Source organism: Typha angustifolia, chromosome 8, assembly GCF_048772165.1.
Source record: "Typha angustifolia cultivar Huaian chromosome 8, ASM4877216v1, whole genome shotgun sequence".
Classification (NCBI taxonomy): Eukaryota; Viridiplantae; Streptophyta; class Magnoliopsida; order Poales; family Typhaceae; genus Typha; species Typha angustifolia.
In genome coordinates this window covers 17,435,126-17,461,030 of record NC_133246.1, presented here as the reverse complement: position 1 = coordinate 17,461,030, position 25,905 = coordinate 17,435,126, and the positions used below count along the sequence as shown (strand labels likewise).

Sequence of the window (25,905 nt, the reverse complement as noted above, 5' to 3'; positions counted from 1 at the left end):
GTTCTCTAGGGCAAGAGTCGAGCTTGGATTCCAGCCACCCGAACTCTTCGGCGTTCTCTTCGGATCGAGCTCAAGTTCTTATTCAAAGGGCTCCAGGGTGCGCTCCATATCCAATCTTCCTCCTTTTCTTCTTGATATATTTTTGCTACGTTCTCTCTGTGCTCAGTTCTATGGCTTCTTTCTAATGGAAATCGTAGTTTCTGTGCAATAAAGGGTACGAATTGACAACTCCTGAATCGATTCGATGTGGTAATCGATTTTATGTTCTTCTCATTTCTTCTTTTGCTGATTAATTGATTTACTTCCAATGAAATTTGTGCAATATAATAGTAAAATAAGTAAATTTGAAGATACCGTCATAAAATGGTTCTTCTAAGGGTTCACTAAACATGCGTTAGGCTTTTGATGTTATACTGGTGCTCGTGACTGTGAAATGTTATGATACCGCAACCTTTGAATTATCCATGGAGTGTAAAAAGTCAAGTAGTACTCTTCTGAATAGTAACTAACTGAATAATTGCTAGTGTGTGCCAACTTATATGTTCAACATTTGTTGTCATGTTCCCTTTTTTCCTTTCCTTTAATAAATTATATTCATGATCATGAACAGTATTTTTTGTGGCATAACAAATAATTTGATGCAGAACGGTGGTCCTGAAGGGCTTTTGAAAGATGTTACAAACTGATATCTTGACTAGCTGTATCTTTGTTGATTTGTTAAGTAGAACTACCCTGAGCTTGCACATTTACTATCTCGAGCTCATATCATTGCTTGAGCGAAGAATATCCTTGTTCTTCTCATTGCTATATATGGGCTTGCTCAATCCTCAATTTCTGAGCTGAGCTTAGCACTAGCTTTGGCTTGGCACAAGTAGACAGAAAAATGAGTTTTTAGCTGGCAGAGTCGAGCTTGGTTAATCTAAATATCATATTTAGTGTCTTGATGTAGCTTCAAGCAATTTAAAGTATGTGGATACTAATTTAGAAGTCCTTGTAGGCAATGGAAGAAATTTAACAGTAACTTATATTGGGAGCAGAAAACTTTTTTTTTTTCCTGTGAAATATGCGCTCTTTATGTGTGTTACAATCATGAAGATTTGTGAGATATAAATTTGTGATTTTTCAAGGTTCACCTCCATTGTGAGAAAGTGTTTTATTTTTATTGAGGTCTAGCATCCATATTTCCATAAGGAGACCTATATTTAGCTGTTGGGAATGAACAGTTTGTTATGATTATAGATGAAATCAAATTTGAGACATAGGCATGCTTAATCACAAGAACTCTCAAGATCTTCATAGTGTGAAAGGTAGTAACTTAGTGACCTTATGATTAGAAACACCCTTCGCCATCCAATTATTGACGAAATTGATGCCTTGCTACCTTTACTAAATGACTCTCCAAGTCCACATGTAATCTATTGACTACATTGTGCACCATAGTCAATAGGTAGGTATTGGTTACAAGGCTCTTTCCAATGATTCAGCAACTGCACCAATTTCTTTTTTCAAGTTGTAGTATACTAGCATTCTGAATGTTATCACGTTTCCTTTGCTTATTACTGTTTCCGCTAGGTAACCTCATATGTTACTCAAGTTACTTGAGAGTTGGAACTGAGTAAAATGTTAGAACTCTATCCAGCCCAAAGTTCTAGACTTCTTCCACTTTTTGCCATCATTAACAGCAGCCATTAGGCACAGAAAATTTAACCATTCAGAGATGAGCCATTATTTTTTCTACAATAGTTTCGGCTTCCTTTTCCAAGTATCTTCTTGCTATAGATAAACTTACAATCTTAAGCATGTTTGCTGTGGTGCAGACGAGTAGTTTCTTTGTCAGCATGTGGCAAGATTAGTGCCATCAGCTTCGCAGTTGGTGTGGTGGTTGGTTTTACGCTGAAGAGACGGCTGAGGCGGTGGGCTGCTAGATTGCTCAAGCGACTGAAGGATGACTAGTGCAAGCATCAATTCATGATTTCCGGGGTAATTACACTCAGCGATGTTATTTCCAATATTTGAATTCTTTTGAATCATTTACTTATTAATGCTGTTCATCATCCCCCTCCTCTTTAATACTGATAATTTACGCTACATTCCTAAGCTTTCTGGTACTATTCTTCTAATCCTGCTAATCTCTAGTGTACGTACTAGCAGAGTCCTGTGTTCTTGTTCAGCCCATGAAAGCCAATAATGGGCTTCTTTAATAAACATCATAGATTGATGTAAGAAGTGATCTCTCATATAAAAAAGGAATAAACATATAGTTTACTGAGCTTATATATATATATATATATATATATATATATATTCGGTTAGGTGCCGTCATTGTACACAAAGATTTGTGAATGCACGCTATAATGGTCACCTCTTTATTTTATTTTATGTTTATTTTATAATGTCCAACATTCTTTATTTATTTCCCCACTTTGCGGTGCTAGTTGCCATGCGTATTGTGCTTCACTTGCTCGTCATGCAACTTTGATTACCTTCTCTCCCAGAGTCTCCTATCTCCACGTGGCATGAATTATTGCTTGCCCATGCAAATTAAGATGTCATAAATCCGTCTTCTCTAATGCAAGGGGATTAGGTGAGGTAAGCACGTTTAGCACCTAACCATATTTTTTTGCAGTAAAGGGCCGGAGTGCAGGGTGATGGTCCCCAATGCGATAAGTCCTATCGACCTATAGGAGAATCCTCACAGTATTCTCAAAATAATTCTTATGTTCCTCAAACCAATTAAAAGTCGTCTCAATGTTATACGTTTGGTATAACTAATTTGACCATTTCCTATCCCTATAGCATCCATCATTAATATCACAATTTGGGCCTCTCGCGTTTTATCTTTGATCAGACGGCTCAGAACGAGAGATCTCAAATTCACAAGTCATGTGCCACCCACGAGATCTCCAACCATATACACCTATATAACTATAAATCTAAATCTATCGAAGCTAGCTACATACACGTGATTCGCTGCAAGAAATTACTACACCTCCCATGTGAACAGTGTTGGCCTTTCTTAGTTAGCCCCCATTTGTTTAAGCCTAATCTACTATTAGTCTTATATATATATATATATATATATATATATATATATATATATATCAACTCTTTTTCTTGTCTTAGTTGGGTGGTTGGTGGGTGTAGCTGTGTCTTGGGAGTGCTTGATGCAATACTCCCAACTGACACCTAACGTGATCTCTTCTTCCTCTCTCTCTTCCCAGGCCCAAGTATAGTGCCTCAATTATTGGGAGTTTAATGATTAGCCAATTAAATAGAGGATAAATGTTGTATGTAGCACATAGTATGTTATAGTTGGGTCCTATAACTTGCAAGAAGAACAATTTTTTTTTACCATCCACTTGGGGGAGAATGGACCCAGTTTAAGTACTAGGATGCCATCGGAGGAGGATTGGCAATTTCTCCTGTTAGTAGCTATTACTAGATTATGAATTGCAATTAAAGATCAAGTAGACAAGAACGGCCCCAGTGGGCTATTTAACGTCACGGTATTCTGATAGAACTTTTAGAACTGTTAGATTATTATTTTTTATATACGTCGGTCTTGTCTCTGTAACTTGATAGCAGAGATCTATCTCATCTCTGCTATGAATTAATGAACTAAAACAAACAACAGCCGTAGTTACCACTTAAGATGAGTCAAGCATGAATAAGTTTATTAAGCAAGATCTAACTTAATAATAACCTGGCCACGTGGCCAGCTGCAAAGGCTGCATATGCTGAAGGAGTTGGCTGGCACAGTGTTGGACTCTTTCCCTTTCTCCTTCTCCTCCTCCCCCTCCCTTTTACGTCAAGCAATCTCCATGTTATGTGAACTCTCTTGCAAGCTACCAATTACTAGTATTAATTTCCCTTCCGGCTTTTTAACAAAGACCTTCTCTCTCACCTCCTCATCCACCCACAAATACATACCATCCTCACGTGACGGGGCATCTTTTCTCTAGCCATTAGCCAATCCCACACGTTACAGGATTCCTTGGACCCCACCACCTACTGTTAACTAATCACTTGTATTAGGTGTCACGACGCTAGCTCTACAAGTGGATCGGGTTATGTCCATCTCATCGAGCTCTAATTCCGATGACATGTAAGAGCAATTGGAGCCTATCGGGTTCAATTTGGGTGGGTGCTAGTCTAGTCTCTATTACCCAAACCCAATTGTTTCCATCTTGCAGCTTTTTTGTTAAAAAAAAGTTTTAAATCAAGTTTGAGCTACTAATTAATTTACCTTTATATCTCTGCAAAGGGGGGAACACGTGTCGACAGCAGGTTCGTGATCGGGCAAACACGAGGTGGGCCGCCCGTTTCGGGAGGGGGCCCATCCATAACAACACGAACCCTATCGATGGGATAACCGTCGCTCTATCGTGGATGTCGTGCTCTCCGTCCTCCACTCCCCCCTTTCCTTATCCGCATTAAAATTCGCGCTTATGCGAGGACGAAAGAGAGAAAAAAAAAAAAAAAACAAGTAGGCCCCACGCCACCCCTCGCCTTCCCAGCCACACGCGTGCCCACCCTTATCTCCGATACCGACGCCGTTATATCTCTTGGCTGTCCGATGCGCCACGTCATCATATCGCCGAGCCCTGGTTTAACGGAACCTGACGGTGGTAGAGACGTCTCAGATTCTTCCCCCCTCCCATCTCAAAAATTCCGACCCTTTACCAGATTTATTTAAAATGACAATAGTCGAAAATCTGTCAATCAAGTATGTAGTGGAGTTGAAACACTTTTAAATTAGATAACTAGATCACATAAATCTGCCACGTGGCTGCTCTTTATTCCCACGTGGCATCTACCCAAATTTGAGAGACCAGTTATCCCTCCTGGCCTACTGAATTACGAGAAGCACGTATAATTAGAAAACAAATCAGGACTTTATTTGCTTATTTATTGAGCTAATGCCATATGAATTTAAGCCACAAAATCTTATCTTATTTCTGTATGGCTCTTGGGCCTCCTGCAGCGGAATCTAAGCATCCTATTCGGCACCATCCTGACTATTATTATCCACAAATTTATTCACGTAAAAAAGTGCGGAATAAATTTATTCCAAGTTTAACACCGAGTACTTAGAATTTGTAAAAGAAATAAAAAAAAAATTAACCACGTCCACGTAACAGTGAAGGAAAACTAAACTAACCATTAAACCATTTACTTAGAGACCAAATTCTTCCCTCGAGTTATTCCTACAAGTGGGAAAGGATCGGAAGTATAGGAACCCGTGTCCTACCACGTCTCTGCCCGGAAATTATCGAATTTTCTCCGAGAGATTAGAGAATAATTACCTTGTAGAAAAGAAAGGATAACGAGAGACCGTACGGTCTCTTTGATAGGACGCGTGGCAGGAATCGGAGGTGGTGGAGAGCAGGAAAGGCAGGAAACGGTCTTGGTGGTTAAGATCACCGGGAGGAGCCGGTAGACGCGTGGGGTTTTACCAGTTGGTCCGGTGGCGAGGGTCAAAGGTATAAGAGCCGGGGGGTTTAAGAAAGAGGTGGTTTTTAAGGGGTTTTGGCGATCTCAGAAGCGAGAGGAAAGGAAAGAAAAGAGGAGAGAGAAATAGGAGAGGGAAAGGAGAGGAAAAAAATAATAATAATAATTTGTTTATTTGTGGAAATTTTTCGATTTCTCTGTTCGGAGGAAGGACGTGAACGAGGTGGAATTTGGACGCGGATTTTCTCATTGAGATCGGGAATCTGGGTGCTGGAATTCACCGATCTGTTCTCCGCTTGGATTATTTCAAGAATTTTCTAGAATTCGAGCGTTTTCGCGATCTGCTTTGAGGTCCGACGAGTTTTCTTTCTCACGGATCGGTGTTTCGAAGGTAAGCTGATCGAATTCCGATCATTTTAGAGGTCGGTCTTTGGATTCGATGTCGGCTCCAAATATTTTTTTCTCTTTCGTTTAATTTCGTTTGTTTGTTTTTTAATCTTGTTCGTGGGTTTATTTTTGTTAAGTTGGATCGAAGAATTATCCTTTTTTCCTTTTTATCTCTCTTTTTTTTGTTGTTTTTATTCTTCGCTTTTTTTCGAGGTCGACATGGGTTTTAGCTATCTGAATTTGGTTCAGTCTTTTGAGTTATTGCCGAAATATTTATGAAATTTTGACGGATTTCCTTTATCGTGTGCAATCGTATCGGACTTTGGACAGACAAAGAAATTCGGATAATTTTTGTAGAATTTTGGTGTTTTCTCTTGAAATCTGGTGAATAAGATCGAGATCAGATCTGCGGTTGTGGAATTGGTCGGTTTTGGTATAATAGTTGCTTGAGGGTTTTGGGGTTTTGGATCTGGAAACGATTATTTGCTAGACCTTATATGAATCTCGATGCGTGTCATTGTTTCCTTCATTCCCTTGCAAATAGTTTTCCTGGTGATTTAGAATTTCTCTCCATCAAAGGCGCGAATAAAAGTTGTATGATTTTTATCTACTCACAGGAAATTTATTGGAGATGCCTCCCGATCTATGTTGAATTGCTTTAAATATTTGTTAATGGCGTGATCTTTCGACTTTGATCCGTTTCTTCTATTACTTCTCTGAAAGGGTTTAGCTCTCGCTCTCTCCCTCTCTCTCCCTCTCTCTCTTTCTTCCCCCATTTAGATTTAAGGATCCTTTTTGGTTCGATTTTTGGTGTTTAGATGTTTCCAATGACATCGGATTCTCCTCAATGGGATTTTTTATCCTTTCTTATTTGTTCCGTTCCTTAAGAGAAATATGTTATTACTAATATTTTTGTTATTTGCTCCGTTCATAAACCCTTTCTTATTTATCTTTTCCGTTCCAATGAATTGCTTTAGGTTTTTAATAACAAAGCAGAAATAGAAACCTCCACTTATTTAAAGCCGATATATGAATTTTTTTTCAACGACTTCCAAGGGAACAATAGTTATGGGTTTTTCTGAGATTTAAGCATGTTTAATATCCATTTTCCCTTTCAGATCTGAGATCTTGTAATTTATTGCATTGAGATCAAGCCAATATTCTCTCTCTTGATCCTTGCTTTGAGAGGGAAAAACTGGTTTCAAACATCTAAATTCTTGAAGGCTTGATCCTCTTATGTAACTTGAATAATTTTCACAATTATTTATTTAATTTATTGAGAAGTGAAATTGTTGTGCAGATCTCATTTTTAAGACAAAGACACTGGATGTTATGATCCTGTTCCTTGGTCATTGCTGAGTGTCATTTTGGCTCAAATTTTGAGATATGGTGTTGCAGAAGAGGTTGGATTATGGATCGTCTGGCTACCAGGCCCCTCCAATTTTACATGTTCCGAGATCGGCTAGGGTATATACATATAAATCCCTATTTGGCGTTGTCATTTTTGTTTGGATGTTGGAAATTTGTATAACCCATAATTGATCATCTAGGGTAAACGTTCCACTCGAAGGAAGTTTGCGGACAGCCAGATGTGTGCATTTGACTTGCTTGCCACAGTTGCTGGAAAGATATTAATGGAGGGAGAGAATTCCTCAAGTCTTGTTAACATTACTGGATCAACTAATCCTAGTTCTGCAAAGGATTCTGTTAAACAGGAGCAGTTTGATGAAGTCAAGCCATTCAAAACTGAATCTTTGGATCGGAATAGCTGCAATGAGGGTACGCTGGGTTCTACTAACTTCATTGAAAGGCAGGTTCACCATTTAAAGACACCAAAAGATGCAGCTTCAGGATCTAATTCAGCATTTGCAAATGTGTTAGATAAGGAGGAAACAAAAGTTAGTACAACAAGGGCTGAATTTGGATTTACACTTGGAACGATCCTAGAGAAGGATGCAACTGGCAGAAGTTCTTCCCCTGGTTCTGTGGGATCGGTTGAGAGTAAGGGAGATGAGATGAAGAGACCATTCCAAGATGGAGTACAAAAGCTTAAAAATGAAATAGACAGCGATGCTCCAGACATGAATAGTTTGGTGGATAGAATGGATTTGGATGTAAAACCTCCTGCACTAGTTAGCTCTGACAGCAGTGCCGAAATGCCATTGTACAGGTATCATATCCCTCGTTGTAGTTCCTTTCCGAAGTATCAGGACAGGAGGAAATCCGCTGTAGATAGAGATGATGATGAAAATTCTTCTGGGTGCACACATCCTGGCACCATTACTAATAAGGCCTTTAGACCACATCGGAGAGGTGATCGTAGGGTCAGGAGGTTGTTGGTATCAAAGTTTCGAAAGGTGGTTCCATCTAGGACACACAAAGGAGAGTTTTCTAACTCTGGTATGGCCATGATCTCGATCTTTCTATTTTATGACATGTTTAGCAAGAAACATCTTGATTCATGATTTCTTTAAAAGCATATGGCTGGTTAGTAAATATGGACGCCCTGCCATATTAAGAGGTTATATTTGATTTATGTAATCAGATGTGGAGGCAAAATCTTCTTTCCGCTGCAAGAAAATGTGTTCCACTCGCCAAAGGACGCAAAGGACTATGTTCAAAAGGAGAAAACTTTTCGAGCGCTGTTTAGTATCACCATCTGGAGGGATATTTAGCGAAGGTATATCTAATTCACCTGCAAAGAGTAGCATCAAGATGGAAGCAAGTGATTCACATGCAACTCTGCATGGAGGTTGGTGTCATCCATGCAATCTATGCTTTCTTAAGAGCCTTGTTGCCCTTTTATAGTCCTCATTTTGAACAACAAAATTTCCCTCTTTTTGCAGCAAATAGGGCATCATCTTCCATGAATGGTCAAAAGCCATCATATGGGTCTGAAGATTACCATGGTATATTGTGATAACTAATTATGACATATAAATTGGTTACTTAGTATAGTTCATTTGATCAGTACATGATGAGGCTCTGATGGCTGTTAATTTCTCTACTTCCAGTGAAGCTAAGTATCAAGTCATTTAAGGTGCCTGAACTTTTCATTGAGATTCCTGAAACTGCTACTGTTGGTTCGTTGAAGGTACAAACTTCTATCACATTTTTTGTCTCCCTTTACGTTTATGGCCTTCGATATGTCTCAGTAGGTTAAAACTATCTTCCAGAAACAGTAGTATAATACCTATAATTTATTTTGCAGAGGACAGTTATGGAGGCTGTGACTGCTATACTTGGAGGAGGACTACGGGTCGGTGTTCTTCTCCAAGGAAAAAAGGTTAGAGATGATAACAAAACCCTGCAACAAGCTGGGATATCTCATGGTGATAAGCTGGAGAATGTTGGTTTTACATTGGAACCAAATGCTACACAAGCTCCACCACAACTCACAATATCTGAAGATAGTCAGTTCCTGGGTACCGATGATGTCGTGGAACCACTTGCAAGGTAGTGAAATAATCTAGTTTCCTTTATTTCTTGTAGTTTAATAAAGTAACCTGCATAATACTTTCCTGCCAATAGTATGAAACTTTTGAGTATACATCTCAAGGGAATCTGTTATAGATACCTTCGTATAAGAAATGTTGTGGTAGGTCTTGTTAGATTGACCTTATTCTGTGCAGATAATATGAATTCCATTATCAAATAAGATTGATTATGTTGGTGAAAATTCTTTCCAATCACTAAGATTCTGATAATCTATAGATGCTTTAGGTAGAATCTCTAATATTGGTAAACCAAATGTGGTTTCAACTAATACTATCGCCTTTCCTGTGCTTTCCCGAAATCTGGACTTCTATAAGTACCTCATTCCATTTCTGTTTCATTTTCAGGATTCTACCTCTAGAATTCACTCCTGTTCATGGCCATGGGATGTCCACTACCACCCCGCGGCCCGTATTAACATCCCTAGCTAACTGCCCCGATAGTGATCATGATTCTGTTCACTCCCCTACTGATGTTTCAGCAATAGGAAAAACTCCAAACTCTCGAGCTCTTGTTACTGTCCCGCCAATGAATGCTGAGGCACTAGCCGTCGTTCCACTGCGTAAGTCAAGGCGATGTGAGCTCGCGCAACGCCGGATTAGAAGGCCCTTCTCTGTTGCTGAAGTGGAAGCACTGGTCCAGGCAGTTGAGAAAATCGGAACTGGAAGGTCTGTCTTTATGCTGAGGCACTAGCTGTTAGCATTGTAAGATATTTTACTTATGCGGGTTATACCTCTCTTCTCCAGGTGGCGAGATGTTAAAATCCGGGCCTTTGACAACGCAAAGCACAGGACTTATGTTGACCTGAAGGTAATATTTATCTGCGCAGTTCTTAATAAATTGAGGTATATCGCTTCATATATGCTTGATGTTAACAGGTCATCATTGTTAGCAATAGCCTACTAGATAATTTGAACTATCCAGGGCACCCAAGAAATACCAAATATCTTCTTCCCGTTTTGGGGAAGTGTCACCATCTCTATGCAGTTTGAAGTTGTCCACACGCATTTGGTAGTTTGCATTTCCAGATGTTTATGTTTGAATCTCTACATAACATAGAAATAAGGTTAACCATCCGTGTACGAGATAAACCCGAGTTTTGACGAGTTCAATCTTTCTGTCGGCATTAGGATTCCTATTACTTGAAGTCAGATTAAGCTCTATCTTCTCCGCGTCATTAATATTCCAAGTTTAAGTTTAAAGTAGTGTAGTGCTAATGTGGGTGGAATGGTTTTCTTTGACCAGGACAAGTGGAAGACATTAGTTCACACGGCCAGGATTTCCCCTCAGCAAAGAAGGGGAGAGCCGGTTCCACAAGAGTTGCTTGACCGGGTGCTATCTGCCCAAGCTCACTGGTCACAGCAGCAAGCTAGGCTCCACGCCAAACCACCTGTTGTGCCAGAGACGTGCTTGACTGCCTAATCCATTCATTCTTCTTCCTCTCTCTTTCTCTCTCTCTCTCTCTCTCTCTCTCTCTCTTACCTCTAAGGGAGGGGAGGAGATAGAGCTCCAGAAGACAACTCATCCCTTGCCTTGTAAAAAGGAAAAGAAAAGAAAAGAAAAAAAAGATTGACCCCATTTGTGTAATATTCTCTTCTTCTTACACATTTTTAAGCCAGGGTAATCTCTCTCTCCTTGTGAATTAAGAAAGAGGGGAAGGGAAATTCCTTTTGGCACACTTTGTACATGATGGCAGATGATCCAAGAGGGAAAAAAAGCAAATCAAAAATAGACTGGAATAAGGATTGCTGTCTTAACACAATTTGTTCGCGTCATTGTCAGGAAAAAGGGGAAAGTTGTTAATCAGTTCTGTCATTACATTTAATTCATTCTTTTGGTTGGAGCACGTTGTTTTGGGGAAAAGAAAAGAAAAGAAATGAAAAGAAAGTATAGGGTGCGCTGCGGGTTGCATCTCACTTTCATGTTGTACTCTTTGATTGCTTTTCGCTTAAAACGTTGTACCTTTTAATGACTTCTATTTTTCCTTCTCTGTAATATTTCACAGTTTCCGTTGTTACATTTATGAAAAATAATTTTCTTTTTATGAACATCTTTTTGTACTGTATTATTTTTCATTTGTCTTGCTCACTTTTATATTTTTAAATTTTAAAAACAAAATAGTTAAAAAGTTTAACAGCTCTAACAGAGAGAATTACATTCGCCGTTACTTAACTCGGAATAAAAACTTAGGAAGAAGTTTCAAATTTTGGCCAACTTATAAAAAAGTAGGTGTTAAACCTTACGCCCAACGTTAGGCTGGCGTTCTACTTTGAATCTCGTGTATACAGCTGGGAGAAAGAGTACACAGCCGCCTGGTCACAGCCAGAAGGTGAGTTCGTAAGCTTGCTCGTCGAAACACGGAATGTGATAACATACGCATCCAGCTAAACGGTGGGTGGAGATTGGGTAATAGCAATAATTATAGCCGGCATCTCATGTGTATAACCATGTGATCGTCGCCTATTAAATACCACTAACTTACCAGGGGGAATCCCGACGGTTACAGACTTTAGGTTCACGAGAAATATTTCATGACGGTGGGAATCGTAGAATAATATATATACATATATTCTAGATGGGAATATTTAATATAAATCTTCCACAGCCTTCGGTCCAAGGACCTTTCGAAAACAAAGAAATAAACTTTAACAGCCTTGAGTACAATGTATTCTTCAACTACATATGTTTATATTAATCCTAACAACAGAATTACTAATTCCAAAGTTATATTATTAGATTATCGGCAGTACAGAAAAACCTACACCATCCATCCAACAACTACTATCCACAGTTTCTTTTTTTCTTAAAAAAAACCCGGAAAATGAGCAAGAATACACCAGATTTTCCGCATTATTACACCAGATTGTGACCTAGGGGAGTGAGCACGAGTATTCCTGACCAAGAACGTGAAGCTTATAGACTGAAGTCAAGATATGACTTCATATTATGGCATTTAATCAACACATTGCCTTAGCTTGTTAACTTATCATAAAGAAGCTCAAAATGATAGCTAGCTGAGTGGCTTTACAGAATCATGCAACCATCACCTGTAGAAGCATTACATACATAAAACATAATAAATATGCAGAAAAGACATCTGGTGAAGCATATCATTCCTTGAAAATCGATGTCTTTTGGCTCATATTCACAGTTCAAATGCTACCAAAGCATTTGCACAATGGGGACAAGTTGTCTCACCAGGGATGCACGGCGAACTAAGATATCAAAGAAATCTTTTCACCTGCAGAAAACCAGCACTTATGATGATCCAAATACTAATAACAATTCAATGCTACTTCATTCATGAAATAGATAGGCTTTCTAAACTTTAAAAACACAAAAATATGAGATATAACATGAGAATACTTGGATAATATCATGGTCAGACAACTCCATTATATGATGCATACTCAACAGTTACAACCACACTAGTTCATATGACTGATAAAAAAATAAGGATAATTCAAGCAGATGCACCTGTTGACGAACCAATATTCATGTCCATTAATTACAAGAGATGAAACAAATTTACAAAATCAGAAGCATGATTGGCGAACACAGATAATATTGGTTTTTGAAGAAAATGGTAGACAAATTGTATGAGTTAAATTGAATGGGTCATGCAATCAATTTTTATCCATGAATGCATGCATGAATTTATCATACAACTATACAGAACTAGGACAAGTGAACAGTCAACAGGAGATCTCATCTTGTACTAGCAACAGTGTACTCTTATTCATAAGTATGTGCAGCAGAAGACAAACTCAGGCTTTGCCGACGACACCTTGCAAGATAGATGCTATGAGAGCAGTTCATCTTTTTTTTTTAAAGGATCACTCGCTAGATGCTTTTCTAACTTCATGAAGTTCATGGGTTTATTTTCATTCATCAAAATGCTGCCAAGTTCAAAACTCAAGCGAAAGGATTCAACTTTTGAATTTCAAGTATATAAGTTGTCATCAGCTAGAATGCAGAGAAGAAAGTGAATAAAAGAAATTCGTAATTACCATCAGACGTGGGGAGCGGCGTACTGAATGTGGTGATAATGCCATTCTGGCAGGTAATGCTTTCTTGGGATGATCATGCTGATCTTTAGCCTGAATATAAGGACGGGATTGATCAATAGATTTTTCACTTCTACTGTCCACTGAGGTTGGAGGTGGAGATGATATTGTGACTGAAGAGGAGTCTGGACAGACAGATGAGGGCATGAGAAGTCCTGTAAAACAGCAGAGACCCAAGAGATTAGAAGTAGAAGAGTTGATCAGTGTGTACATAACACAGAAAAATTAACCAAGTCCATGAATATTAAAAAAGAGAGCCTATAATCTGTATTTTTAGCCTTGAGAGTATTATTTTGCAGTGAGTACATATTGATCTTGTCCTATCAAAACTACTGAAAGCACAAAGAATGATGTACAACTGTGAAGCATGGATACGGATACGGAATACGGGGATACGGAGATACGGATATGGCATGAATACACTAATAAATAAATAAATAATATATTTTTAATTTGTTGTCAACCAATATGAGATACAGTAATCCCATAAATGATAAGATAAAAAAAAAATGAAAGCTACATATTTAATATCTACATGCCTAAAACTTTAGAATAATATTGTAATAAAAACTGATATAAAACTTAAAATGTTAGTGAAACATCGAAACCTAATTTAAGTATTAGTCTACAGCTAATTTGGATTTTTAAATAGGTTTCAAGTTATATGTTTAATTCATTATCAAATAAACAAAGCCTTAAAGTATCATGAAAGATTAGACAATCATATATACATATAAAGTATATATTTTATATCATCTTTTAGCACAAAAAGAAAAATAAAAATGATTGGATAATCAAGAAATGTATCAGAGCCGTATCGGAAAATTAAAATTAATTTTTTTTAATTCGGATACTCCTCCAGCCGTATTCGATACGTGTCGGATCGTATCGGTATCCGATACGTATCGAATACTGGTACGGAGAGGCAAACGAAGTATTCGTGCTTCATAGATGTACAATATAGAAAAGAATGAGATGATAAAAACTTTTCAAAGATTTTAGATGCTTGCTGTTGTTGTCACCGTTGTTCCTGTTACTTTACATATTTTCCTTATTATCCCTCAATTCACTAAATCTGCATATTTATCTGTGAAGTACTTCTCCCTCATACATCTTTGTCTTTTGGAACCCCACCTTAGCTATAGTTGCAGTTTATATTTTTAACTCAAGCAACGATGACAAATTCCAAATGTTTGCTTAAAGGAAAAAAGGATTCATAACATTCTAAAATAAGTGGCGTCATCAAAAGCTTCATTAACCTACAAGACACAAAATAAAAAGTCAAAAGAAGGTTTTACCATTGAGAGTGGCAGCCTGGAACTTTTCTCTCATAATCCTCACAAACTTGAATAGATCATTAGTTTTATTCAAGTCCTTGATCAATTCATTGATATCTTCTATGTAGGGATCACAATGCAACACTGAGATCATAAAAATAAGATTCAATTACAGATTTAAGTATCTAGATTGAAACACTGGGGAAATTTAACTTACAGTTGTATTTATCATCATCAAGCCTTATTGTAAATGAGTACTCCTTTTCTGCATCTTTTGAGTCAATCTTGTTGAAAATGAATTTTACTCCTTCATAATAGGAAACAGTAGTCAATAAATTATTCCAATTCCAATAGATTGACTTTAGCAATAAACTGGCCAACCTTACCTTCTCCTCCTACTGCCCGGAAACCAAGAACCTTATAGTACCACATAATAGCTTCCTCAATATCTTCCCTCCCCATTGCATCTTGGTTACTCTTTTCTTCAAGAGCCTCCACAGCTGCAAAATCACAGATGGATCAATGACAGAAACAACTGCATGTGATGCTTGAACAAGAAAGTTTCTTTGGGTTGCACCAACATTAAAAGTATCAACACAAACTTCAACATGATCAAAATGCAATGACAGCAGAATACTAACAAAAGTGGGCTTAAGCATACAAAGTTGACCCACAGGTACCACAGAAGAAATCCTCAATTTGAGAGAACAGAACAGGCATATACGATTATATGACATGATATACACAAGTAAAAGATAGATACAAGACTTGCTAAATAATGGATTTTTAATAATACAGATAGTACAATCAAAAGTTCAATAACCTCATTCATTACATAGTGACGTTGAAGAATATTTACCTCCTATTTGTTTTGATATGACTGAAGCATATTCATCTCTCTTTCTCCTTTGATCTGCAACTATCTTCTTGAGTTGCTCACCTCTAGCTATTATGTTTGAAAGATATTCAGATATGGCTGTATATTTTGACACTTTGCAAGTTTTCACTGCAAACATGGTTTAAGAAAAAAATATAAGCCAACACATTAAATCATTATTCCTCGAAAGAAAAGGTGCATAATACCTAAATAGGACTACAAGACAGACCTCCAAAAGCAAACTGAGCAGATAAATACCAATTAGTAAAGTTGGAATATCTAGAAATATCTACACAATAAGCATTCATATGCCTCCAAAACACATTTCAACAACAGGAAAATGCACAGACTTTTTCCTATTAGACCGAGTAATTCCAAATAATTTACTGTGATATTCGACCAGTGCAGGAGTTTGATAGATATGCTTACCTGATCTTGTTTTTTTTTCTTAATTTGTAAGAAGCATTACATAAAGAAGATCACACGAGCTAAATCCTTACCAGCTAGAGTTTCTCCCAGCTCAGACTCCAATTCTTTGAGCTGATCTTTCAGCCGACCAAGTTTTTCTGCAAGCAAATGTTTAAACAATAAAAAAACAAATGCAACGAAGGAAAAAAACTATCCATATCATGTGAAAACAGAATAAATTGTACAATTAAATTCCCGAGATGCTGCAGCAAACCCTCTATTTACATTCCACAAATTCGTTCCCTCCTCAAATACTAACTATTTATTAAGCTTTCAGATTTCTTGAAAAGAGGAAAGAATGTTCTTACCGACTAGAATGGTCAGGATATGAGAAGACACAAAACAATATAATCTTGCTATAACTAAAACCCTAACTCACTCGTTCTAGGCGAAATGGCAGCCAACTGGAAACCACACACACACACACACACACAAAAGGCTCAAAAAGTCAAGGAAACAAACGAAATGACGACAAAATAAGTCAAGTATGATGAGATAAAAGCAAACAATAAAAAATAAACCCTCAAGAAAACGATGAGACTAATCGCGATCCTTAAAGGAGAAGTGCGAGCGATCGAGATTTCCATCACGCAAATGGTAAGCACAAACCGGAAAGGAACAGAAACAACACCGACCTCGGTTGGCTAGGGTTTCTTGGGCCAAGGAGCGGATGGAGTGGAGAGAGCGCCGGAAGGAGGCGAGGGCAAGGGTATCCTTTTCCCGTCGGTTTCGGATCTCGCGCTCGCAGGCGAGGCGGATCTCCGACATCCTTCGCCGGATCATTCCTTCTTCAACCACCGCCTGCATCGCCGTCTTCTTTCTTCTCCGCTCGCTCAGTTCGGAAGGGGAATTTTTTTTGGTTTCGCTCCGTTTCCACCGCCTTGCTGTTCAAATTTTGAGCGGAGAGAACCCACCATGGGCAGGGTCGGATCGGAATTCGGATTCGGATGCTACTAATTAATTTGCTGTTACGTGCTACGCATAAGAACTTATTCGCCAGGACTAGTTAGTTACTAATAGTTAGTAAATGGTCACATCATAATCACAGTACTTGTTGCTTGTAACTAATATAGTGGAAATCTATTCTCAGGAGGATTTTCAATCTCGCAACCTTTGTGATAATGTAACATCAAAGTTGACAAGTTTAGCTTACTATCAATTTGCAAGTAGATATCAACAAAATCTAAGATATTTTTCGTTATATTTAGTAGAGACTGACTCATAAAACACACTCAAAGTCAAGCCAACGGATATTGCAATCTTTTTCTTTTTTCTTTTTAATATCCCAAATGCAATAATTGTCACTGCAAAACATTAATAAGATATGAAAACCGCAATGTTCTGCCATGGGCAAGCAGAGTAGTCATCAAGGAGTTGGTTCTCTAGGAAATTTAGATGGCAGTTGAGTTGACTCATCTCAGAAAGCACCAACGGATGGGCATAAAATAAATAAAATCTAGGAGGCATTCTTTGAGCCGCTCCTTTATGCAATTTATTATATCCACACAAAAAAGAAGCAGCACTGTACAGTGTAGAAAATAGTGGTAGAAAGTGATAATAGAATCTACATCCGTCTCCTACTCTGAGGATAGGACCCTGGAACCAGATAAACGCGACCGTAGACCCAATTCCTGCCGGGCCTTGTCAAGGATTGCTGCAAATAAATGCCAAGGAGAATGTCAAAAGGATGGAGCCACCTCACATTATCGAAAAATATCATACTTGGGTGTTAACTTATACATGGTAGATTCTCATTGTACCTAATGTCACTTTCCGACATGTGCATCAGGAATATGAAAATGAGAACAAGCAGAGATATTGGTGCCATAATTGTAACATTATTTTGACAATGCGATCATTCATTCAAAACAAAGATGCAAATAAAATACCTCCACTTTAGTGCGATACTCCAAGGTACACTCACATACATGACATTCTGCTCTATGGGGCGGTTGGCTGGATTTGCCGCTCTTCACAAATGCAAATACCTGAAAGAGAATAATTTTATTTTATTTCATTGGCATAGTAGCCTGCATAAATTAGTAACCAGAAGGATTAGCCAGTAATAACACAAACCTCCTCACCACAATTTGGACAAGAACCTTTTAATGCAACCAAATCATTCCTCCATAATCCTTCCAGTGCCCGTACTGTGATCCACTACGGTAGTTAGCAAAAAAGACTACGAAGGGAAACCCATGCGATAGATGCAAATAAGCAGAATGGAACACCACTGGTCTGCAAGAATAAAGACTTTCAAATTCATACGAAGAAAATGTGGGTGGTTGCAATTTTGTAATCTGTCTGGAATATACAAGCCTGGGTGTTCACAGCTAAAATGAAGCAACAAATATACACATTCACATACACATAAACAGTAGAAACTATAGTTTCTCCAGTTCTTATGACACTCCAAAACTGCAGACATGAATGCATCTCATGCTGAGGAAATTAAATAATTTATATTTTGCATTTTGCCTCCACCACCTAGAATCATAAATATGAAAATATTATAAGTAATAATATAAAACAACTACATCTTGTAGTAGGAAGTATGACATACAATGAAGAGTAATAAGATTCCAGTAATTGCACAGAGATGATTCAACACATCCACCCTCAAAGCAGATACTATGCATAGCAGGTACATATGTTTATGCACACAATATAAACTATGGTAACTTATCTAAATATGCATGGAGAAGGAAGAAATCATTGGTCAATTACCAAGGAGGAGAAATCTTACCAGAAGCAGATGCAATAGGATAACCAATCAAATAGCCCAGTCCCATGAAGAGCATGTCATTTACCATCTTAAGTTCTTCAAATGGAGATTTTCCACCATTTAAGACATTTTTGGAGCCAAAGATTCCATTGAATGCCAAACTGATGGCATATATAGTAGGCACAAGACAGACAGAGGTCCCCAACACAAGTAGCAACATCCAAACACTTCCTAAAGCTAAAACCTGTGATGGGTCTTCCTGCCCTATACCAAAGTCATATAAAAACCTCAAACTAGTAAACAACATTGTCTGGAAAGGAAAAGAAGTAACCTAACAACAATATCTGTTAGAATACGCATTTTCAGAAGAAAAAAAGAAAAAGAAAAGAAAACTGAACAGATTACCTCGGCATCAGCATATGTGGATTGTTTTCTGAGGCTGCAGCGAGGATATTTTACAACAGATTTTGAACCGTACAACCGTAGCTTCAACTAGCATCAACAACTTGATATAAGCTGTGGCCATTATAAAGGAAAACTATAAACTAACAAATGGAAATTGCTTAACTTTACTACCTCAACTCTATCAAACATGTCATCAACAATCAAAGGTTGACCACTGTAATAGGAATCCCGGGCCTAGAACATCAAGAACAATTAGTTGCATCAGTTTTGGCTCTCTTGGTTGTCCACTAAAGAACTATTCAGGCAGTACAAAGGATAGAACAAAGACACGACTTTAAAGTCAAAAGGTATAAACTTATACAGCAACACTAGATTAGGAAAAGCTTCCAGGAGTAAACTTTGGCGACTTGAACTGCAGACGACATTAAGTCTGACATATCTTGTTATCTATCTATAAATCTTAAACAGAGCTAAGTCGCACATGCACTTTAAATGAAAAGGAAGAGAAGGAAAACAAACGCTGCAGTGAAATTCAAGCTATTAGCAATTATTAACCGATTAGATGAACAAAAATTGAAGAGATCTTGCGGAAATCATTCATGCAAAACGACGTCACAAATGAAAAGAATATGGTAGATAAAGATGAGAATAATATCTGGAAAATAAAAATGCATATTTGCGATTTGAGGAGATTATTCTACTAAACAAACCCGGCCCGAGAAAGATTGGCCAAGAGAGGGACTCCATCTTTGGATAAGAACCCAAAAACTCCAAATTGGTACACTGAAGCACATAACAAAGGGTGGTTTTTTTAGAAATTTTACCTGGCGATATAGGGCTTCGAGCCTCTCCTTACTGGCGGTTTCGATTGGACCCACGAAGAGGCAGGAAGGACCCTCCGCCGCCAGTGCGAGCCCCGGCATCGCGGCGGCTCTGCGGTCGCCGCCACGAGCTCGGGGGTCTAGCCGGAATCTGGCTGAGAAGAGACGCGGATGCTGCCGTACATGGATGACGGCGGCGGCGGCTCCGGCAGCGGCGGGGGAAGAAGAAGAAGAAGAGGCGGAGGAAGAGGGCATGAGGCGTGTGGAGGGAGCGAGTGGTTTAACTTCCACCACAAGATGGAGGTCGATCCGGTGGTTTTATATTTTTCTCCTCCTCACTCTCTCTCTCTCACTTCTTGCTTTCACGACTCTGCCACTAGTAGAGGAGATCGAAAGTATCTTAGCTGACTATAATATCTCTTAGGCTTTTTCTTGGGCTTCCAATTACCAGTATAAATATTAGGCCCAGTCCATAGGCTTTCTCGGGCCTTTTTCTTTTCGAAATAAGTTTGTTTCTGAAACTAGCTAGAGAAATAGGTGGGCTCAAAACACGATCGTCGGCTGCTGCAGCTGTGCATGTATGTGCATGACGATCGACGGCACTGCGCCACGCCGCCACCAGACGAATACTCACCTATTTCTCAAAATAATTTTCAAAATAGTTTTAATGATCACATATTCCTCTATTCACTTTTTTTAATGTCCATATATAAATCCTTATTTTTATTCTCACAAAGAGCACCTATCGGGTCTTTTATCCAACCTTTTCTTCTTATAATATATTTATATGAAAATTTACACACAACGATATTATTAATTTATTATCTTATAGTTAAAATATTGTACTATCTGATCTTAATATGTAGGCGTTGGCTACATTGTTATAATTTATTTGTGTATAATTAATATTTCTCAACAAAAAAAAGTTTAATTAATAAATGATTTAAATTGCATTTTAATACTATAATATTTGTTATCATATATTTGCTAATTGTTTTATATTTCATATATGTTTTTATCTCTAATTTATAATTTTAATAACCGTGATAAAAGTGTCGTCCCAAAATAGTGATTCGGCCGTAGACTCGCCGCATCGCACCCGCTTCCAACCTTCCCGGAATCCTTCAAGCATGGCGTCGCGCGCGATGCGTCCCGCGATGTGCGCCGATTCCGACGCCATAAATTTGTCTTCTTTCCTTCCTCCTCCTCCTTTTCTCCAATTTCTGATCAATTCCGGGCTTTTTTGCTGTTATCCACTGGATCTTGGTTCGTTTGAGGAGAGATGGAGGAGGAAACGCCGCGAGAGGATCATGTTATCCCACAACTCGAGATAACCCCCACGGCGCCTAATAACGGCGGGCACCGGCCGCCGTCCCGGCGGTGGTTCCCGTGGCTCGTGGCGGCGATCTTGGTCGCCAACGTCGTCGTGTTCGTCGTCACCATGTACGTCAACGACTGCCCTCGCAACACCCAGCCGCCGCCGTCGTGCTTTCCCGCATTTCTCGGGAGGTTCTCGTTCCAACCCCGCGAGGATAATCCCCTCTACGGGCCCTCGGAGGACACGTAAAGATCCTATCTTTTTTCATCCTTATAAGTGTGTTGATTTAAGATAAGTAGAATATATAAAATATGTAAAAAAGTAATTTCGAACTAATATTGTCTGAATTAGAATTGGTGAAAGGCAAAAATAGTTGAGTGGATTCTAGGGTTGTTTCATTTGATTTTGCTTTTGTGCCCATAAGTATAGTCGATCATTTTTATGGATATTTGATATGATTATTGCTATCCAAAATCGATCTTAGCTCTGTTGTAGAATCTAAAAACTGAAGCACAGAGAGAACTTTCAAAGTTTTAAAGTATAGGTAGAATTGTAATGGCCTAACTTGTAAGAAAAGAAAAGATTTCACTTACCTGATCATTAGAGTTATACTCCGATAGATTCTTTGATACCTTTTCAGTCAGGAGCTTTACCTTTGTTTCTGCAGTTTGATGATAATTGATAAGTACAGATGATACAAGTCCAAAGTAACACTTCTTAATCTACCAGGTTACTGAAGATGGGAGCTCTTGACGAGAATAGAATTGTTCATAATCACCAACCCTGGCGCCTCATCACATGTATTTGGTTGCATTCAGGGATCGTTCATATATTTTACAATATGCTAAGCCTTTTGTTATTTGGAATCAGACTTGAGCTAGAATTTGGATATGGTAAGGAGTTAATTGACCTCATCTTTTGTTGCTCCATATGCCTTTTCTTCCATCATATCATTCTGTTCTTTAAGTTAACTCGGTAGTTGCATCGTGCACGAGGAAATTTCATCACTATATATATGCATAATATAGTACTTCTCTAAGATTGAGAAATGCATGCATTATCTGATGATGGAATTAGATCAAGTCAGATTTATTTTGTTGTTCTTTCATAAATTTTTCTTATATGTCAGATGATCTTTTGCAATCAATTATGCAGTTATTTCAAGTCCTTCAGTCAGAGCTGAAAATTTTGCTGCAGTAATTTGGGTAGATAGAGTATCCATAAATGTCTTGAGTTAAGAAACTCGTACTTCTCAGTTTGCAGAGCTCCCCTTGAATCCAAAGAAAGAAACCAACAATGCACTTAATATATACTGTCTGTTCTATGAGCTTCTATTTTTTCGCTCTCTAACTTGGCGTTTTGTACTTCTAATCAAGTAGACTTATGTTCTTAAATAGTCCCCTTTTATTTCCAAGTCATTGTCATGGTTTACTATGTGAAGATGTTAATTTGATTATCACCTCTATGAGACATTAGGAGGTAAGTTTCTGAGTACAATTGCATGTTTTGTTTGGAGTTTCAAATACTCCTGAGTTATTTTTGTGCTGTTCCATCAGGACCACGAATTGCTGACCAGAGATATATTTTTGAGAATCTAAAACTTGGGGTTTTGTTTCTTATACAGTGAGAATTGGCATATTATATGTCATCTCTGGGCTTGGTGGGAGTTTGCTGTCTGCTCTTTTCTCGCACGCCGTTTCTGTTGGTGCTTCTGGTGCTATTATGGGATTCCTAGGATCCGCGCTTTCAGAGCTCATAACAAATTGGAGAATTTATGCAAACAAGGTACACTGAATTTTGTGACATTTAAGGGAGTCATGGAATCATCTTTACTTGCCTTTGTGACCACTTATTATCTCATGTTTTCCTTTGAATGTCAGTTTGCAGTATTATTGATCCTTCTCTTCATTATTGCGATCAACGTAGTATCTGGGTTATCCCCACATGTGGACAACTTTGCTCATGCTGGAGGATTTATTTCAGGGTTTCTTCTTGGATTAGTGATTCTGATACGCCCACAGTATGGAAATGGTGCTGCCCTGGGATGTCACACTGGTCCAGTCAAACACAAGCTTATGTATCAATATGTACTGTCAGTAATTGCTGCTGTCTTACTAATTCCTGGGTGAGCTAAAAGCAACACTAGCCTTGAATCTTGTTTCATCATCCATTTCCTTACATAAACAGCAATCCTCATTAACCTGAATTCAATATTTGATTTTGCAGGTTTGTTGTTGGCTTCGTGATGCTTTTCAACTAGGACTATACAAATGTACCGAATATTGTGTCTTGCCTGGTAAGTATTTTGCTGGACTAGTTGGTGAAAGAATTTCCAGTGTTATCCCTACTCTTTGATTGCCATCATTGGTTATAACTTTCCTGATCTCATAACTTTACTTCCTTTACCAATTCAAGATGTCTCATGGCCCAAAACCATTCATCAGTGTCACTTAGAATCCCACAACAATAAATTTACGGCATCCAAACATACTTGCCCATTCTATTTCTAATGATGCACTTGTCCTTGCAGAGCTCGCAAAGCATATCTCAGTTGAATTCGATACTCTAATAGAGTGAGATAACCCAAATGCTGACTGACCGCTATGCATGCATGATATTATGTGTGTCAAACTTTGGAATTGATAGGGGATATTATGTATTCTATTCATTAAGTGTGCATATAGTAGCTTAGTTAGCCGAGAATTCTTTTGCGAGGTAAGCAAATCTGGGCATTTCTTTGTGTAGCTTGTATAAGTAGTAGCTCCAACATGTATACAGACATACATACATATTGCTTGCAAATTTTCCATGAGATCTTAGTGATGATGTCTCTCAATCTCTCACATCTGCTGCTGCCTATGCTATCATATTTTTGGTTGCTCTCCGTTTATAAGTTATAAGCAGCTCAACAAATGTCATGCATGATCATCATACTTTTCTACTAACTTACAGTGTCACATATTTGTCCAAATGGGATCCTATTTTCTACTCGGAAAAAAAAAGAAAATAAATAAAAATAGCATCGGAATTTGGGACACATGGATGCCAAGAGAGAAGAAATGATTAAGAGACAAACAGATAAAGGCCCTACAAATGGCATTCCCCCATTGCATTAAAGTCTTGAGACATGGCTCGTGCCAAAGGAAGCCAATGGCAATGCTGCATCCAATCACCAATACGAGACAAGGCAATCCACGTGAAACCAAACCACTCAAACTTTGTTTTAGTTTAGTTAATTATAAGCAACTACTAAGCCTTTGGAAACCAACAGAAGCTAAAAATGAGATCAAAAGAAAGAAAATTTTGAAGCTCCTGCATGCAGTTTCTAACTTGTTATCAAAGAAAGGAAGAAGAAGAAGAAGAAGATGGAAGAGGAGATATGATTCCTGAATGCATCTCAGCACATGATCCAGAGAATTAGGCTTTAGTGGATACTATAAACAATGGCAAGAGAATCTTCTCTCATAAGAACACAAAAGGAAGCTAAAAGGAGAAGAAATTCGTCTAACTGTAGTTAGTTATAGACATTGGGATTTTTAAGGAGCCAGTATACATCTTTTAGGAAACTCCTACAATCCAGGCTATAGAGAATCCGTGACCTAGGAAGAATGATAAGAGGTTGCAGGCCAACATGGGGTTAATAATTGGGCTAGCATGTTCCACTTAATAGTTGGCTATGTGAACTAGCTATCTCAACATGTAGACAATTTGATCAATAATGTTAACCTACTAGTTATGCATGCTTTAGCTCTATATAATAAGTTCCATTGATCAATTATCCAACCACCAAAGTTAATTAACAACTATTAATCACCTGTCTTGTTTATCAATCTCCTTTATATTGGTAAATTAATAATCATGCCTAATTCTGTGGTTATGCTTAATTAAAGTCACAATACCTATGTTTCTAAGATGACTATGATCATGCATTTGGAAGGGAGTGAATAGTGACAAAGAGATTATAACTAAAGTTTTAGATCTTGTAATCTTTGCTACCAGATAATAGAAGAGAGAGAATATGTACTTTGTTGTAAATTTTGAAGAATGAGATGCAATAAGAATAAATTTAATATAAGGAGAAGGATAATTTTAACACTTTAACATCCATCATAGTGGTAAAAGTTCTTAGTATTTTTTTTCCCTTAAATTTAGATTAAAAAAATATATAATAGTTTCATATTAGTCAACAAAAGTTAGGAAATAGTTTAAGTTTATACATAATTACAGGGGTTAATTTAATAATTGATCTCAAAAGGAAATTTTAAGAGAGAGAGAGAGAGAGAGAGAGAGAGAGAGGAGAGGGGGTGAGTAATAAGTGGGAGCACATGGAGTTGGCTTGAGTGATCGGAAGGCAACCCGATCCAATTAATAGATATCCGACATGAGAGGTGATGGTGGTGGTATATAAGCTAACTCTTTACCCTTTATTAATTAACTTAATTTCTTTTTTACTATACTATCAAAAAGACTTACCTAATGGTATTATGGTCATTTTGTATAAATAGTTGATTTAACGTGTGTGTGTATATATAACAAATAAATACATGGTGGGTAATAATAATAAAAAGATAGAATGTAGTGAGTTTTTGGATAATTTTTAAAACAAAAACAAAA

General features: G+C 37.9%; 4 protein-coding genes across 7 annotated transcripts; 2 read left to right on the top strand and 2 right to left on the bottom strand.

The window, feature by feature from the left end:
* Nucleotides 1-5,518: 5,518 nt before the first annotated feature.
* Nucleotides 5,519-11,136, top strand: LOC140764897 (telomere-binding protein 1-like). The gene is made up of 10 exons (XM_073103730.1): nt 5,519-5,842; nt 7,139-7,305; nt 7,389-8,238; nt 8,384-8,590; nt 8,685-8,747; nt 8,853-8,932; nt 9,050-9,294; nt 9,681-10,001; nt 10,080-10,143; nt 10,579-11,136. Exons 2-10 carry the CDS (start codon nt 7,225-7,227, stop codon nt 10,753-10,755), a joined length of 2,088 nt encoding a protein of 695 aa, XP_072959831.1. The 5' UTR covers nt 5,519-5,842; nt 7,139-7,224; the 3' UTR covers nt 10,756-11,136.
* Nucleotides 11,137-12,121: 985 nt separating this feature from the next.
* On the bottom strand, nt 12,122-17,301 carry LOC140764641 (kinetochore protein SPC25 homolog). The gene is made up of 8 exons (XM_073103311.1): nt 16,658-17,301; nt 16,055-16,120; nt 15,537-15,683; nt 15,064-15,177; nt 14,895-14,984; nt 14,699-14,821; nt 13,344-13,555; nt 12,122-12,574 (listed from the first exon to the last, which is right to left on the bottom strand). Exons 1-8 carry the CDS (start codon nt 16,827-16,829, stop codon nt 12,557-12,559), a joined length of 942 nt encoding a protein of 313 aa, XP_072959412.1. The 5' UTR covers nt 16,830-17,301; the 3' UTR covers nt 12,122-12,556.
* A 136-nt stretch (nt 17,302-17,437) lies between these two features.
* LOC140764642 (uncharacterized) lies at nt 17,438-20,343 on the bottom strand. 4 transcript variants are annotated; one of them, XR_012105074.1, is made up of 7 exons: nt 19,977-20,343; nt 19,324-19,386; nt 19,153-19,239; nt 18,769-19,006; nt 18,107-18,172; nt 17,912-18,010; nt 17,438-17,676 (listed from the first exon to the last, which is right to left on the bottom strand). XR_012105074.1 is itself a non-coding variant. In XM_073103312.1 (7 exons), the coding sequence occupies exons 1-7, from the start codon at nt 20,226-20,228 to the stop codon at nt 17,587-17,589; spliced, it is 903 nt and encodes a 300-aa protein (XP_072959413.1). In that variant the 5' UTR covers nt 20,229-20,343; the 3' UTR covers nt 17,438-17,586. The 4 variants fall into 4 exon arrangements, 1 of the variants encoding a protein (XP_072959413.1); XM_073103312.1 differs by having other exon boundaries at nt 18,099-18,172; XR_012105075.1 differs by lacking the exon at nt 17,438-17,676 and having other exon boundaries at nt 17,936-18,010; nt 18,099-18,260.
* A 683-nt stretch (nt 20,344-21,026) lies between these two features.
* LOC140764643 (RHOMBOID-like protein 1) lies at nt 21,027-24,130 on the top strand. Its single transcript, XM_073103314.1, has 6 exons — nt 21,027-21,536; nt 22,021-22,184; nt 22,916-23,076; nt 23,172-23,416; nt 23,518-23,587; nt 23,822-24,130. The coding sequence occupies exons 1-5, from the start codon at nt 21,256-21,258 to the stop codon at nt 23,549-23,551; spliced, it is 885 nt and encodes a 294-aa protein (XP_072959415.1). The 5' UTR covers nt 21,027-21,255; the 3' UTR covers nt 23,552-23,587; nt 23,822-24,130.
* Nucleotides 24,131-25,905: the final 1,775 nt, after the last annotated feature.